Raw genomic sequence first — 15313 nt, 5'->3', positions numbered from 1 at the left:
CACTAACAAAACAAATACGAGAAAGTTTCGACAGGCCTTCATTTATTGCGTTCATTACATCGAGCGAGAGGGCAAAATAAGTTCTTGACGAAAAAATAACGAAGAAGAAAAGAAGAAAGGCATTCAACTAAACAACGAGAAATACAATAGCAAAAGCTAGAGGTATTGCAAGAAAAGAAGATTAGTAATTGTTGCTCGCGCTAGATACGGCATTCATTACAAGACAGCAAAAGCAAGAGATATTGTAAGAAAAAAAAGCTTAGTAATTGTTGCTCGCGTTAGATACAGCACTCATTACAAGACAGCAAAAGCTAGAGCTATTGCAAGAAAAGAAGATTAGTAATTGTTGCTCGCGTTAGATACAGTATTCATTCCAAATTCCTGCCAATTGCTTCAGTGATTCTCCTTTATCACATGTGATGACCATCTCAATCATTCTAGCTGTTGCCAGTATATTGAAGTACATTCCGAGCGATGTCACGCGTGAAGATCTTGCGGTCACCGAGTGTAGTGTTACACTTGTGAGAGTGATGCGTGACGAGTGTCACGCCCTGTGGTGTTACTCGGGTTCAGATTCGGAGCCTTCCTCGTCAGCGGTCTCAAGCCAGGTTAGCCACGTGTTCACCTAGAAATAAGTCGAGATTAGCATCACATTGGCTAACAAGTGGGGAAAATCTTGCTGCACTCAACTCGCCTATTTTATTTTGTTAATTAAAGGGTCAGAGTTATCCTTCACAGTCTCAAAATATATCAAAGTCCAAAATAATAAATATTTAAAAAAGTTTCTACGAAATGCCCACAAGAAAACATATACGTACAATTAGTCGTATTTTTTTGTGCACTTGTAAACACACCTGGAAAAGTGCCTTCCCTTTGCCCGGGTACTTCTCGTTGACATCTTCCTTCCATTTGACAAAGGCTTCTTCGTCCACAACCTCGAGGTCGTATAGCAGCATAAACATGCGTAGCAACAGACCTGGTGGCGAACAATAACCGTCAGACAAGCGCCTTTGACTCATCGCACGTGGCAGTCGCAACTATTCATCGTTAATCAATTACCTTTTGGATGGTTGTTGGTATGGCAGAAGACTTGCAGCGCGTACAGTGCGCAAACCTGAAGATCGATTTTCTCGAGCAAAAACTTGTCCAGAAGAGGCTGAGAACACAGCATATGGGAAACGCGTGAGTAAATATCTGACCCCAGCTACAACATGAACTTCTTAAATATAGCCAGCAGTGCACTTCCTGAAACGTACCTTAAGCTTTTTGATGGCGTGTATTTCTTTCTCGACCAGGTCTTTGTCAGGAGGAAGACTTATGTCCACACCTTTTCCCAAAGTGCTCTGCTGCGTTGCATACCTCAAAATGCTGCATGTATAAACAACTTAATCAAACAGAGGTTTGAAAATATTTCGTTGCAATATAACAAGTAACATAGCACAAAATAGGTGCATGTTCAAGGTAGACAGTATTTTTTTGTAAGATGCGCCTGTCGTCTAGGGAAATAGCCCATGTAAAAACAAATTTATCAAATACTAGTGGTTACCCGTGAAATATCCACGAAAAGCAATTCTTTGTTGTACAAAAACTTTTTAAGGTATATTTAAATCCTTCAATGTATTGATGCTTTAGGGGAATAGCATAGCTGTCAACCCAACTTGGACAGAAATCTTATGAAATCGGTTGAAATACAGTAACTATGTGGAAAAAAAAACAAGAGAGCCAATGCAGGTTAAGTCGTTCATTACTATACCGCCCTGAGACGCCTGTAAAATATAGGCCCAACTCCAAAACGTCAGAAATGCAAACTAAACATCACCAGACCCGAATACTCATAGATTCCTCCAAGGCATAGACGACCTTCAAAAGCGAATCCAAGCAATGTAATAGAATTGACTCTTTTGTCAAAATATCAACCCCGATTTCTGACAAATTCATAAAACAAATGCTTAAACTCAGAAACATTTCTTACCAAAAAAGACACAAAATTCCGAACTACAGAATAGAGACAAACAAACACAGATCAAGTCACAAATAGATACCTTTATTGCGCTCCGTCAGGTCCCATTTTACAGCAATCAGTCACAATAATCAATGCTAGAACCTCCATTAGAAGCGAGTCACCATGTTTAGCCTATTTTGCATGCCTGCACTGCATCATGGGAGTCTTGGAAACACCTTGACAGACAGGCGAGCAATCTCCTCCCCCAGAATCATAACAGTTTTTTTTCTTTTTTGTCTCTTTGCCCCGAAGCCAAACAAAACATTTCCAGGTTCAAGGAACCCAGAATAAGCCTGAAAACAATTTTTGAATAAGGTTGGGTAGCAAAGATGGCCCACATTGGAGAGTATGAGGCCATTCACTAGAAAATTCCTTTCTCACTTGGTGAAGCCCAGACAAGGAATTATCCCATTGAATCAACCTCAGCGTGCAAACATCCATAAGCACAGCATTAATTATGCCCAAAAAGACTTTATGATGTCCTAAGGCACTCTCCAGATGTGAAAAAGCTGTAATTTTTAGGCAAATTACAAGCAAAACTGTTGTAAGCAACAGACTGTAGCAGTGCCGTCGCTAGAAAGAAAAGTCACCGCAGTGCATTGTTGGAAACTTCAAGGCATACCGTCTTGGGTCAGCGGTAGCTTTGCTTAACTGGTAGTGTTGGACTTGAAATAGGGGGGTAGGTTTCTGTTTTCAGTCAGTTTTTCTTATAACTTTGCTCAAAAGTACCCAGGAGTGAAAGGGTTAATACAGAGAATGTATGAGCATTCTCAGAAAAAATAGGCTGGTGATGAGGGACTTCTTAGATCGAGATTTATTTGATAAAAAAGACGTGTTGTGCACCATCTCGATCTGATTAAATAAGCGTTTATGCACCCTCCTTTAATGGATTGAATTGAAGTTGTTCAGAAGTCAAAAGTCTTGCAGTTGTAGATAAAAGCTCTTTTCTTCCGTTTTCTTGTTAGCGAACCGTTTTGTTCGTGCGCGATGAAGCTAAAGAATCTATTTTTTTTTTTCGAGGTAGGAATAATGCCTTTCTAAATAACGATAAAAAGACGGTAGTGTTTTCAGCAACAATTAATTTATCTAGGCAATAAAACTACGGCAAGTATTCGAATTCTTTTTCAGATTCGATTTTCCGCGAGCTCGAAGGTTTGTCAACACATCTTACAAAATTGTCTAAAATAATATTTCTCCTCTACGATGATATTTTTGGAGATAGACTTATTACTGTATACTTTTAGTTTGTTTTTCTTGATAGACACGGAGGTCTGAAGTTCATTTATTTCCCGCAGCAAAAATGGCAACAAGGTTTACTCAGAATGCGCCTGCTATGAAGGATCACAGTCCATAGTTGTGAAATAGGTTAAATAGACTAAGTCATTTAAAGTGTATTGGCTTCAAAATCAAGTTCGATTTATTCAGAATGTGCTATTAGTGTAGGAGTCACAGGCATAAGTTTTGAAGTCGTTCGTTCAGCGTTATAAGGAGAATTCGGGAAAGTGGTTTCTGTGAGACAGGGTAATATGCTTCTTTTGCGATTTCCCTTTCTGTTCCTTTTAGATGTCATATAATGACGGGAATAATGGGTTGCTGCCGACTTACCAAGTAGTGATAGCATTAATAAATTCCGGCTGGTCGTGGAGTGAAGCATCCACGTTGTCCTAAAACAAAACAATTAGAGTCTTTTTAAGTTGAGAAAAAGAGGGCGATTCAATAAAATAAAATAAAACTGCAAACTATGAACACTACAAAAAAAGATGCAATTAAAAAATGGAACAGGCACCGGCCTTAATGTTTTCACTGATTCTAGCTCATTTTAACAGTCGACAATGCTCCATTTGCCAGTTAGTACGAATAAGCTTACCTTGATCCACTTGTAGATGGCAGAAGAGTTGGGGTCTTCCTCTATCTTCTTGTACAATTCGGCTTGAATCCTCAGCAAAGGGAACAAGAAAGAGAGAGACTGAAGAATATAAACAGCAGCGAATAAAAAAAGTGCTTCTTGTGATATACAGTGAGTAATATATGTAATCTACGTACGCATTGTAGAATTTGTTTGGGCTCTAAGGGGGGGGATGAGTTTGAATATAGTCATACCTGTTCTTCGAGGATAACCATCATTTTGCAACTGTTCCGAGAGGATTCTAAACAAAGAAACAACCAGTAAGCTTAAAGGCTCCCCAATAACACAAACGAATTTATAAAATTAGAAAAAACTATTTTTGTAAGTAAATTTGTCAGTGTAGCGTAAAGTATCTGTACAGTACCTGGAAGAGTGGACAGAAGGTCTATCTTAGCCTCATTAAATGCATCCATTAGCCATTCCTATCATAGAAAGATTTACGAGTTAAACATAACATATTAAACAACATCTGTATATTATAAACCATTTTTTAAAATTTCTTTCAATAAGGCCTAATTTTCCTATATCTAAAATAAAATCACGATCAGTATTAGATCTAGGAGTATATAATCAGGGTTCACCTTCAGCCACTGTATTGTTAATGTAAAATACATATTCAACAAAGATTCTAAAATGAAATGCATCCAAGATTGTTGTCCATCAAAAAAGCTACATTTCCTCGAAAATATCCTCGGATTTTATTAGCTAATAAAATAGGAAACTTTGTTCAAGAGACTAGAGCATCGGTGTGCCTGATATTATTCAATGCATAAACAGCTTGGAAATATAGTTCCAAACTTGTCACAGCGTGTTGGGTGGTTATCTCACCTGACCGTTCAGTTGCTCCAACTTCTTAAGGATGAGCAAAAGAGTTGGGTAAAAGTTTCCACCATCCATAAGCTTGCAGACATCACTTAGTGTCACGAGACCCTGCAGTTGGATAGGAGAATCATGATCTTTTCTTATCTCTACTATTATCAAACAAAGAGGCACTTAACTTGTTTATGTGAGTTTGATCACACACATATAAAATAGAATTCAGCAAGCTTTTCATTTTTTGTGATTCATCAAAAGACAACAAGCAAGTATCGGGAAACCAGACAAAACAGAAGTCGAAAGATTCCAAAGTTTCGGACTTTAATTTTCAGGGCTGAAATTAAAGTCTGAAGGTTGGAATCTTCGACTTCTGCTTTGTCTGCTTTCCTACATATTCTCCAGACATCCAATCGGATCCAAAGACGTCGCTGGTAAAGGTTTTCACTTTTCAGTTCAATTTAACAAATTTCCCATAGTTTTCCGTGGTATGTACTATTATACACCACGATATTCGTCACCTCATGATCAAAATATTGGTTCCGCAGTGATTTTTTTGATTACGTAATAAATGTTTTCTACAACACAAACAACGAAAACAGTATTCATAGATCCGACGCGCGCACGAATATCCAATCAGAAAGCAGCAAATAGAAGCCAGCGAAGTGCAACCCAAAAGTCCCATTGTACACATGTCGGATGAGGTCAGTGAGTCCTGCCCGGAGTTATTTTAAATACAGACGTTTATAGGGGTTTTCCTGCGACTTGAAAAATAAAACACAGTAACTTAACATGATGGAAACTTGTCTTGTTGTCCAAGCTTGGTGAAAATCTTGTGAGAATGAAGCATAGAAGTAGATAACTACGAGTTTGGTTGTTGAATGGAAACGGCAAGAATCCAGCTTAAAAAACGAAAAATTGGAAATGATAAGATAAAGCGGTGCTCTCTACGGTAGGTACTAGTTGTTTATGTGTTTTCAAAGCTATTTTTGTCAACTTGCAGTGATTTAAGTGCGGGGAAAATCAGAAGAGACAGCAGAATTCGCTGTTTACGACCAACTTCTAACTACAAGTTTTATCGGCAAACGTCAAGATTTACAGTAAAAATACAGACAACAGTCTCATTCTTATATGTAATTGGAGTAACCTAGGTAATATCAAACACAAGTTTAATGGTAGGACTTACACTGCTCTTGTAAGTGGTTTGTTTGCTTTTTGTTTCTTCGTAGTAAATTTGTTTTTCTACAATTGAGTCCCAACTCTACACTAAAAGCGGCCGAGCAAAGAAAACAGGGCTAGCACTTTCTACGCTGACCGGAAAATGCTTATTCGCTTGTCCAGATTCGCATAAAAATATCTCAAACCAATCTTTTTCGGCGTCGATTGCCGACTTTTTGTGGGACATTTGTGGGACCACATGGCTGTTATTGCACCATCTCTTTCCTGATTGGCTATTCGTGCGCGCGTGATTGACATGTCGGATCTATGAATTTTACCGATTCAAAACAGCGCGCGCTCATTCGAAATGGGGTGTTTTGTTGTGCGTGTCCAAACGCATGCAACCGGTGTTTGCAGCGCGCAGATAAACTAAAATTAAAACTTTAGCTTCAAAACCATGCAGTCTTCGTTACTTTTAGTAACCTTTTGAAAGGATGGAAAACACATTTACTAAAAAAGATTGAGAATCAAATTTCTCGAATTAAAATCCTTTCATCTCTTTCGCTTCAAGTGAACCTGCAAGGATTGTGTGAATGACGAATCCCGTGGTATGCCCTCTGATTTAAACAACGAACACAACAAATACAACAAACCATTAAAGCATATTGTTTATGCTTTCGCAGTTTAACTGATCGTGCTATAGTTACCTGTATAATGGTTCTTGCAGCCATGCAAGCGATGTAGTCCTTGACATGGTGCCCGTCATCGCTATCAGCTTTTCCCTCTAAAACACCCTGCAGCCCCTGGAGTATGGTGTAAGTGCTGGTGAGTCCTTCCTTGTGCATCGCTTGCAGCAACTGACAGATCAAATGGCGTTCTTCGTCGTTCTTGTCTAAGCCAATCTCCAGCGAATGAAAAACTTGCATTTTGCCATTCCTAGTGCAAATGCAGCATGATAACAAGATTCATTTAAATGATTTTTATGTGCTAATATGGACTAGCTGGTGTATGTTCTAATATCTTAACCTGCCTGCAAGTCAAGCTTGTCTGTGTGGTTCCAACAATTTTCTAACTACGCAAAGAATCCAAAACCTGCCAGCAAAAAGGAGACTTCATGTCCCTTTGACTGACAACCATTAGTGTACTACATTGTAATTTATAAGAGAAGCATGAAAGTACTGAAAATGGTTGTGGAAACTAAATAAAATGCTTTACCACGTAATTATTCTGAATGTTATCTAAACAAATTCTGAGTAATATGTACAACACTTACTTATTGGTCTTCATTGCCTGGATAGATCTTATAGCAGCAGTGTCATTCTTATTGTCAAGGTATGCCTTTAGAATCTCTGTCTGTCCATGGAATAACATCAAGTTAGTTATCGTCACAAGCACCACAGTACAGAGTCTCCTATTGTGTCAAGAATAGCTCAGTCTCAAGTTGAGAAGTCTTACCATTTGTTTTTCTAGATCAGCTTTACTAGGCCCCTGAGGCTTCTTCGGCTTAGTTTTCTCAATGATAGGTGGTGCTTTGTTTCTATTCAATGGATCCTACAGAAACACATACAGAAACAAAACATCAACATTCGCCAAGACAAAACTTGGGCATTACCTTATTTAGATGCTAAGACAAAATAAATGTAGTATTATTGATAAAACTCAGTAAAAAGACTTACCACTTTTCCTTGAGGTCGGGTATTCAGGCCAAGCGTCTTAGCTGCAATGGAATCTCGAGCTGGACGAAGGCTTATCTGGTATACAAGAGCCATTTTTTTTCAAAGAAGCTTAAATCGACTTGTGCAATATAAGTACAATATAGCTATACAGTACATGTACATACACCATATATGGTGTATATGCCAATACACCAAATGCATACCTAAATTGATTGTGTAAGTAATATATGAAAAATATTTCATTTTTGTATATTTGGAGTACACCTATTTTACAAAAACCTTTTTGGTGCAAATAACAAATGACAAATGGTGCATTAAAGTTGCAAGACCACTAGTGCTTATGGATAATTATTTATTTATTTGTAGTTTACTAATTGAATCCTTGATAAATACTCAATATTGCAATCAGTGAAAATTGAACAAATCTGTTGTATCTATCAAAGTGGAACTGCTATTTGAAAATTTTTATCTACTATTTATGCCTCCCAACATTTTTAATATGTAGGCACAGTAGGTTAGGCTTTTAAATGTTTGAGATGCTGTGCGCTAAAAATTCAGTATCTCTTTAACACTTACCTCGCCATCAGTATTGAGCTGAATAGGGCGTGGTGGGGGTCTACGTGATCCTATAAAAAGGATAATAAAAATTAATCAGAGGGTTACCCTAAATTAAGCAAATTGCTCAGTTTACATCTTACCATATTGCTGGTTTAGGGAGGACCAAGGTGACCCTAAATAAAGCACATTGCTATTATTGTCAGTTTACATCTTACCGTATTGCTGGTTTCGGGAAGACGGAGGTGAGCCACCATAGTGGGGGTGCCTGGACGATGGAGGTGAACCAGTCAGAGGAGGTGAGGATCGGATTGAGGTGTTAGCAAGTCCAGCCCACGGGTCCTTTGGTGTGAATCGGTCAAACTCATCTTCATTGTAACTGGGAACCAAAAAACTTTGTTAGTCATCAATTTTCCATTCAATATTGCTCTTCCACTGGAAATGTTTATACGAGTGCGAAGCCAGGGCTGGGCATAAGTCACCCCTCACCCTTAAGAAAGGCACATCTGGCCAAGGTCCATGATCCGATACAGTACATAAATGCAGTTAGAGCTCTGGTAAGACAGGCAAAAGAAGCTGTGATAATACTCTCTAGCGACTCTCATACCTCTAAGCTCTCATTCATATGTACCTTAGTCCATATGGAGCCTTATTGTCCATCATTCCTCCAAAGTCATCAAACCTCGCTCGTCCAGGATCATCCCGCAGAAACACATCATTGAAGCCATGCCCTTGGTTGGGCTCCATTTGGCGCATCGCTGGTTTTCCGCCACCTGGATGTCTGCCGAACATTGGCCCTGGGTGGGGTGGGGAATTCCTCAGCATTCCATGAGGAACAGGATAACTGGGTGGGAAATCCTAACAAAGAAAAGATAGATAAATCAGCTGTTCAATGGGTTTAAATTTTAGCAAACATTTGACATTATTTCTATTACCCGAAAGGCTTCCTGACGGATCTGGTTAATTGGCTTTGGACCAACATCTCTGGCTACTTTACGTGGAATCCACTGTAAAAAGAAAAGAATAAAATTATTACTGTAACAGAAGAACCTTATGCTTGAACAAAGTATCATGGTGAATGCAAATCTTCCAGTGTCTATGGATACAGCACTGTAAAGTGTCAAAAGAAAATGCTTGGAGACTTGTCACACATTCTTTCACTCAAATCCCACAGTCTACGCTATTCTTTGCAGTTACAGTGGTTACATGCCAGAATGTGAGCTACATGACAAATACTCTACAACACTTCAATCCCTTAGCACTGTTCCCAGCTATTTTACAAAGAAAATCCCTGCAATTTACCAGTGATACAAGGTTAGCTTGGTTCAATGCATTTTGATGATTAGAATCAGGGAATATTATTCTCATGGCTCTTCTCTGAATGGATTCGATAGTCTGACAAATATGCAGGAATGTCTTGCCATAATTGCACTGCGTATCCTAAGACTCCCGTAATGTTACAAACGTATACTTCCAGTATATGTCTTTTGGAATTACTCCTGCACGATTCAATAACCGAAGTGCGTACAATCTCTTAGCCGCTTTGGCAATTACATATTCAGCATGTGAGTTCCATTTAAGGTCTTCACTAATTATCACTCCTAGAAGCTTATACGTTCCTTAACACTCTACCACTTTGTTTCCAATCCTTATAGGTCACAATGTGGTAATCGAAGTTTTTTTAAAGTCTATAACATTTCCTTACATTTTTTAGGATTTTGTGTTCTATACAATAATCAAGGATTTCACAAACTCCTATATCGAGCATACTAATAGAGTTCCATGAAATAATCTCAAATGCAGTTGTGATGTTGACATACTTTGTATGCAAATGCCAGTTTTCAAGCAACTTGTTTATTATAACAGCAAAAACTGTTTACAGTACCAGCATTATTTATCCTTTCTCAATAGAAAATTAGTTTTTCAACTTAGATGGCTAAGTTGTTGAGGAGATTACAGGCTGCAAGTCAACACACTTGACTGACGAAAGAGTATTTGCAGTTTAAACATTGACCCACCATGCAATACAAACAACAGTATTAAATGGCATTCTGTAGAGCATACCCCTACCTTGTTAGTCCGTAGCTCTTCTATGCCTTCAAGCATGAACCGTATTCTTGATGGGAGATCAGACCTGCTTCTAATCTGGTAAATTCGCTCAAAGTACTGGTCGACCAGTGGCTACAACAAGGACCAATAAACCATGATAATATTGATTTCCATTCAATATTTAAAAGTTAGGGAACTTTGGAAGTAGACTTGTTTCAAGGTTACCATTTCAACTGTCAATATCAAATACAGGTTACGAATATTCAGTATAAATTTGATTACCTTTGCCTTTGGCCCATCAATCCTCGACCCAACAGTCTTCATCAAGTGACAGAGGCACTCCATGTCTTCAGACGTATCCGCGACCGATGCTCGTTTTTTCTTATCCAGTAACTACAGATAAAAAGGAAAGATGCAGATGGCAAATTAGTTAACTGGATGTGTGGAGGCTATGGTCTGGGTTTCATTTATGTATCCATGCATAAACAGATATATTGGAATAACTGTATATACTGTACCAGAGTAAAATGTGCAGCTTGACTTTTAAGCTCATGATAAAAAAAATCTATTTGAACTACAAAACAATAGGTGTACCTGTTTGATGCACTTGTGTAGGATGGTTTCATGCAACATGTCCAACTTCGCCAATTCTCCTGTAGCACAATACACCGATAGAACAAATCAGTAAACATATGTCTGCATTACCATTGTCAACCATGTTTGATCAAGCCTTCAGTGCAGTGCTTACCAATAAACCTGATGTTTCCCAGCATTTTGCGCTTTGTGCTTCCTCTCTCCTCTTCCTCTTCCTGTGTGAGGTCATCTTTTTTATCAAATGCTTCAGAAAAAAAAGATCAAAAGAATAAGCTGGTGTCCACAGAGTACAAAAGCTGCAATAAGGCAGAAGTGCTTTACAAAAAGTCATCATGAGGTAACATACTGTCTTATATACTCATACCTTGATGTAACATACATACTATGTACTCATACCTTGACTAGCTTTAGATCTGTTGTTGAATTCCTCTTCACACTGTTTGAGCAGCAAGCGTCGAAATGTCTGTAAATAGAAAAGCACTAGGTGAAGAAGAGTCACAAGATAAAAGAACTGTATGAAAGAAAAGAAATCTGATGAAACAGAAACAGGGCACAGCATCAATCAAGATTGGGAAAATGCACACTGAATTTATGGTCCAACAAACAATGGTATTGAAATGACTATATGTTTCTGACTTCTTCTATATGTTTCTGACATGTGTGCAGTTTTATAAGTATTGGATACTTTTAGATTTTTTTGTTTTAATTTGTTTTTCAACATTGTGCTTCTTCAATCCACTATCCTCACAAACTTACTAAGATTCAAGTATTTCCAAAAACATAAAAATTTTGGATTCCATTCTTTAAAGTTTAAAATGTGGCCACGTGTAACCACATTGTACTGATGCATTGTTACAAACTTACTGAGTTTCCAGTTTTTCCGGGGTCATCAAAGTTGGGAGCCTCCTCACTGAGCCGCAGGCAGAGCTGGGCGTACATGGAGCTGTAGGCCGGTTCATCTAGAGCTTTCTCAAACACCTGCAAGTGCAAAAGGGTTTTTTTTAATAAGATGAATGTAATTTTCATGTTAAACATATCAAAAATTATGTAATTTCCCTACAGACTACAAAAAGGACCTTTTCCTTCCTTTGAATAGAATAAAGCACCATACAAGTAAATGTAAACAAAAACAGATAGGATAAATGAGGATAAATAGAATAAAAATGTCTAAAACCATCACTTGTGTGAATACAACTTTATTCTTAATCTTCTTAGAAAACAGGAAAGATTATAAATCTTGATTGAAAAGGCTTTGAAGTTATTTAGTTTTCCTTATTTCCATGTGCAAGTACTAGAAAAGTGTCATTCTAAGTAAACATGCAGAGTTTTTTTAAGTTAAGTTTTAAACATGCTTTGTCTCATGTTGTAGGAAACAAATTCCAAGCAGTATACCATTAGTGCCTTGTGTACACAAAACATTTTTAAAATTTAAGTTGATCTTAGTATTTCTTAAGTATTTTAGAGCTTTGCACTGTGAGTGATGACCTGCCTTAAGCACATTGATTTTATGGCATATGCAAATATTCAATGCAATACTGAAAGGACACAAACCAATGTTTGCAAACCAATGCATCAACTTACCAGAAGTATGACTCCCTTCAAGATGTACTTTGTTTCAACGCCAACATGGAGAAGCTCATAAAACAGCTTGTCAAACTTGTCTGGAGTTAACTTGTTAAGAATGCTGAAAAGAGCAAAGCATAACCAAATTATAAGGTCCATAAAATATGCTGTTTTCCAGAGTGGATTTCAAGGGATGACGAAGATGGTTGGCGGTAAGCCTGTGTTTAAACTACTTTCCTCATGATATTAAAAAAAAGATACTCAAAGGGTAGTTGAGTCTAGGTGCCAACTAGCCTGCGTAGCTGGGGATTATGTTGAGTTTCAGAGCAGTCAGTTTCTATCCGCGAATATGTGAAGTCATTAGTAGTTTGTGTTCTTAGCTTTTTGAATGGCCGCGCGAGAGAGCTAAGGTTTGTATGGAGGGGCGCTCGCAATAACAACCTGCAATTAAGGTTACGGGGTGCCTTGAAGTGAAAATTTGATCGAAAAAAATGTTTTTGCATCTTTACATTCCCTACTACATTACCTTTATTATAGCAAAGAAAAATGTTTGGATTTTTATTATCTTCTCGATATAATAAGAAAAAAGAATTTTGCTTGAAGACTTTGTGTGAGCGTCAAGGTGTTTTAATCCTTTAATCCTCCTTTAATCCTGGAACCCTGTGTTCCCTACATCCGGGACCTAAGGTTATAGTTAATTAGCATACTGCTTTTACCCGTAAAGCGTGACTTCATAAACTTCAAATTCAGTTCTTTCGTCTCGAGAAAAGTCCTATTAGCGTTCGAAATATATAACCGATGGATAAACGAAAAAGGCTAAAGTCTTCACGGTGTCTCAAGGGTAAAACGGAGGGGGAAGACTTCTATATGAAAGATCTCACTTAAAGCGAAGAGGACAATCTTCTTGTTGGCTTCTCTTGTATTAGTTTGCCTTTTCAACATGCTTTAAGGTTATCAGCAAAGAATACCTATCGTTTCCAAAATCAAATCATAAGATGAAATCTTTAGTTAAGATTTATCTAGTACATGTCACAAAATCACAAAAAACCTGCCTTATTTGCTACTGGTCTCAGCCGCACTTTCCTAGTTGCGCGTGAGCGCGGCTTATCCTTGTTTACCCCATTTGTGGAGGAATTCTTGCTTGTCACTTGTTTTTCTCATGGCGAAATTGGAAACTCCTTGTAATGACTGGATTTCCCCTTTTTCTTATTTTATGTCTTCCGGTGTAATGTAATAATGGAAATTATTTAGTCCTCTGACTTCGACTCAATTTTGCATAGGAACAAAGAAAAATATCTCAAAAAGCCGAATATAGTTTGGTAGGTGTAGGTGTAAGAAATAAGCCATAAAACAACATAAGCCATAAAACGTAAACATATGCGGATAGTTTAGAAACATTATGGTTTTTGTAAGATATGATTGGCTGAAAACAAGCGAATGATTAAAACCTGTTAAAAAATAAAGCATTTCATCAAACCTAGAAATAAAAAGGATTATCGTATTCCCCATTTATTCAGCTTTACAACAACATATAACATGAGCATATTTGATTTAATATGATGCATGTATCAACATTTTTCCTTGACACTTTGGTTTTTTCAGCGCCCCATGGGCTGAAAGCACCCTGTAACCTTAATATTTTGAAAAAATATGTGATTAAAAAGTGAAATCTCGTAGTTGTATGTGTCTTTTTGCCAGCGAGAGCAAAATTTACCCACCCCTCCCACAAATATCCAAATTTCCAGGACAATTATTTGGAGATAAAAATAAAGATTTTCCATTAAAACATTATTCTGACTTTCTCTTATGAATTTTATCATAAGAAAATATGTTTAGTAACTATGAAGTGAAAGTGAAAAAGTGAAAGAAAAAATTATGAGATAAGGTTGGTCTTGAACCAACCTTCAGATTTTACACTGATAGACAGACGATCAAACCACTAGACTATCGTAGCTTTGCTGAAAACAGAAAGAACTATACTCATTCTATTTGTATCATATTATCATTTGAAACTTTGAACAACATGTCAAAATTTCATATCCCAACAAGGAAGTAAATTTGCTTTTGTCATTTCTATATTTCATCAGAAAGGCCAATTCGTAATAAATGTTAGAAATACTATATCTTATTTGAGATTTGAATTTGTAAGGAAACGGAAATTTTGCTGAAACAAAAACAAAAAATAAATATTTGGAATGTAAGTTGGGAAATGAGCAAGGGTAACTTTATTATAGAGACAATGAGAAGCAAATACCAAGTAACAAGTCACAAATCGGTTTTGCTTTGTCTGCAAGTTCATCTTTGAAGGCATAAAAATCCTGACACTCCCTACAAAAAATATTAACCTGGCGAAAATGAAAAATATTTGGCAACAGTACAGCGGCCATCGTCCATGTTTCGTTTGATATTCCCGTTCGTATCAATTACATCCGTACTCTAAGCCAAGGCGATATACTGTTTTTATTTCACTAGGGAAGAATAATATCAAATAATGTACATCTACAGATATAGTATAGTAGTATAAGTATAAGTTAAACCTACCCTCGGACTCGCCGGAATACCAATTCGTTCTCATCACGGTATAGATTTGTTCTATTGTATTGAGGAACCCATTTGTTCGTCTTAGCACCGTTCGCTTCTACTCCAGGGGAGTTCACGGCCTCCCTCGCGCCAGCAAAATCGTAAGACGTCACTTTTTGTCCTTCCACTTTCGCGACTTTGACAAGCACCACTTAAAATTTTCAAGCGATAACCTAGAAAGAGCAGAAAGCGAGAAATTATCATCATCACGAATGTATCTGTAACAATGAGAGGCGAAAACTGAGGGTCGAAAATCTTATATATATATAAACCGTTACATAACAAACTAGCCATGTCTCAAGAACAAGCGATTTCGACTACAATGCACATAAAATACTAAACATGCGACATACACGGTATATGGGGTCTTACCTATCGAAAAGATGTATTAAAAAGAGAGAGAAACGTTCCTGATTT

At 37.5% G+C, this 15313-nt stretch overlaps 1 protein-coding gene across 1 annotated transcript; it reads right to left on the bottom strand.

The window, feature by feature from the left end:
* Positions 1-25: 25 nt before the first annotated feature.
* On the bottom strand, positions 26-15047 carry LOC5502644 (eukaryotic translation initiation factor 4 gamma 2). Its single transcript, XM_032370936.2, has 25 exons — positions 14858-15047; positions 12335-12437; positions 11618-11731; positions 11150-11216; positions 10908-10997; positions 10754-10812; positions 10442-10552; positions 10181-10291; positions 9046-9117; positions 8742-8968; positions 8329-8489; positions 8132-8181; positions 7556-7630; positions 7335-7430; positions 7153-7232; positions 6587-6815; positions 4737-4838; positions 4273-4330; positions 4103-4149; positions 3870-3968; positions 3608-3666; positions 1257-1368; positions 1060-1156; positions 855-976; positions 26-625 (listed from the first exon to the last, which is right to left on the bottom strand). Exons 3-25 carry the CDS (start codon positions 11690-11692, stop codon positions 560-562), a joined length of 2265 nt encoding a protein of 754 aa, XP_032226827.2. The 5' UTR covers positions 11693-11731; positions 12335-12437; positions 14858-15047; the 3' UTR covers positions 26-559.
* Positions 15048-15313: the final 266 nt, after the last annotated feature.

The sequence above is a fragment of the Nematostella vectensis genome, chromosome 6, assembly GCF_932526225.1.
Source record: "Nematostella vectensis chromosome 6, jaNemVect1.1, whole genome shotgun sequence".
NCBI lineage: Eukaryota > Metazoa > Cnidaria > Anthozoa > Actiniaria > Edwardsiidae > Nematostella > Nematostella vectensis.
The sequence above is the reverse complement of the archived record's forward strand: the minus strand, read 5'-3'. Positions and strand labels throughout refer to the sequence as shown.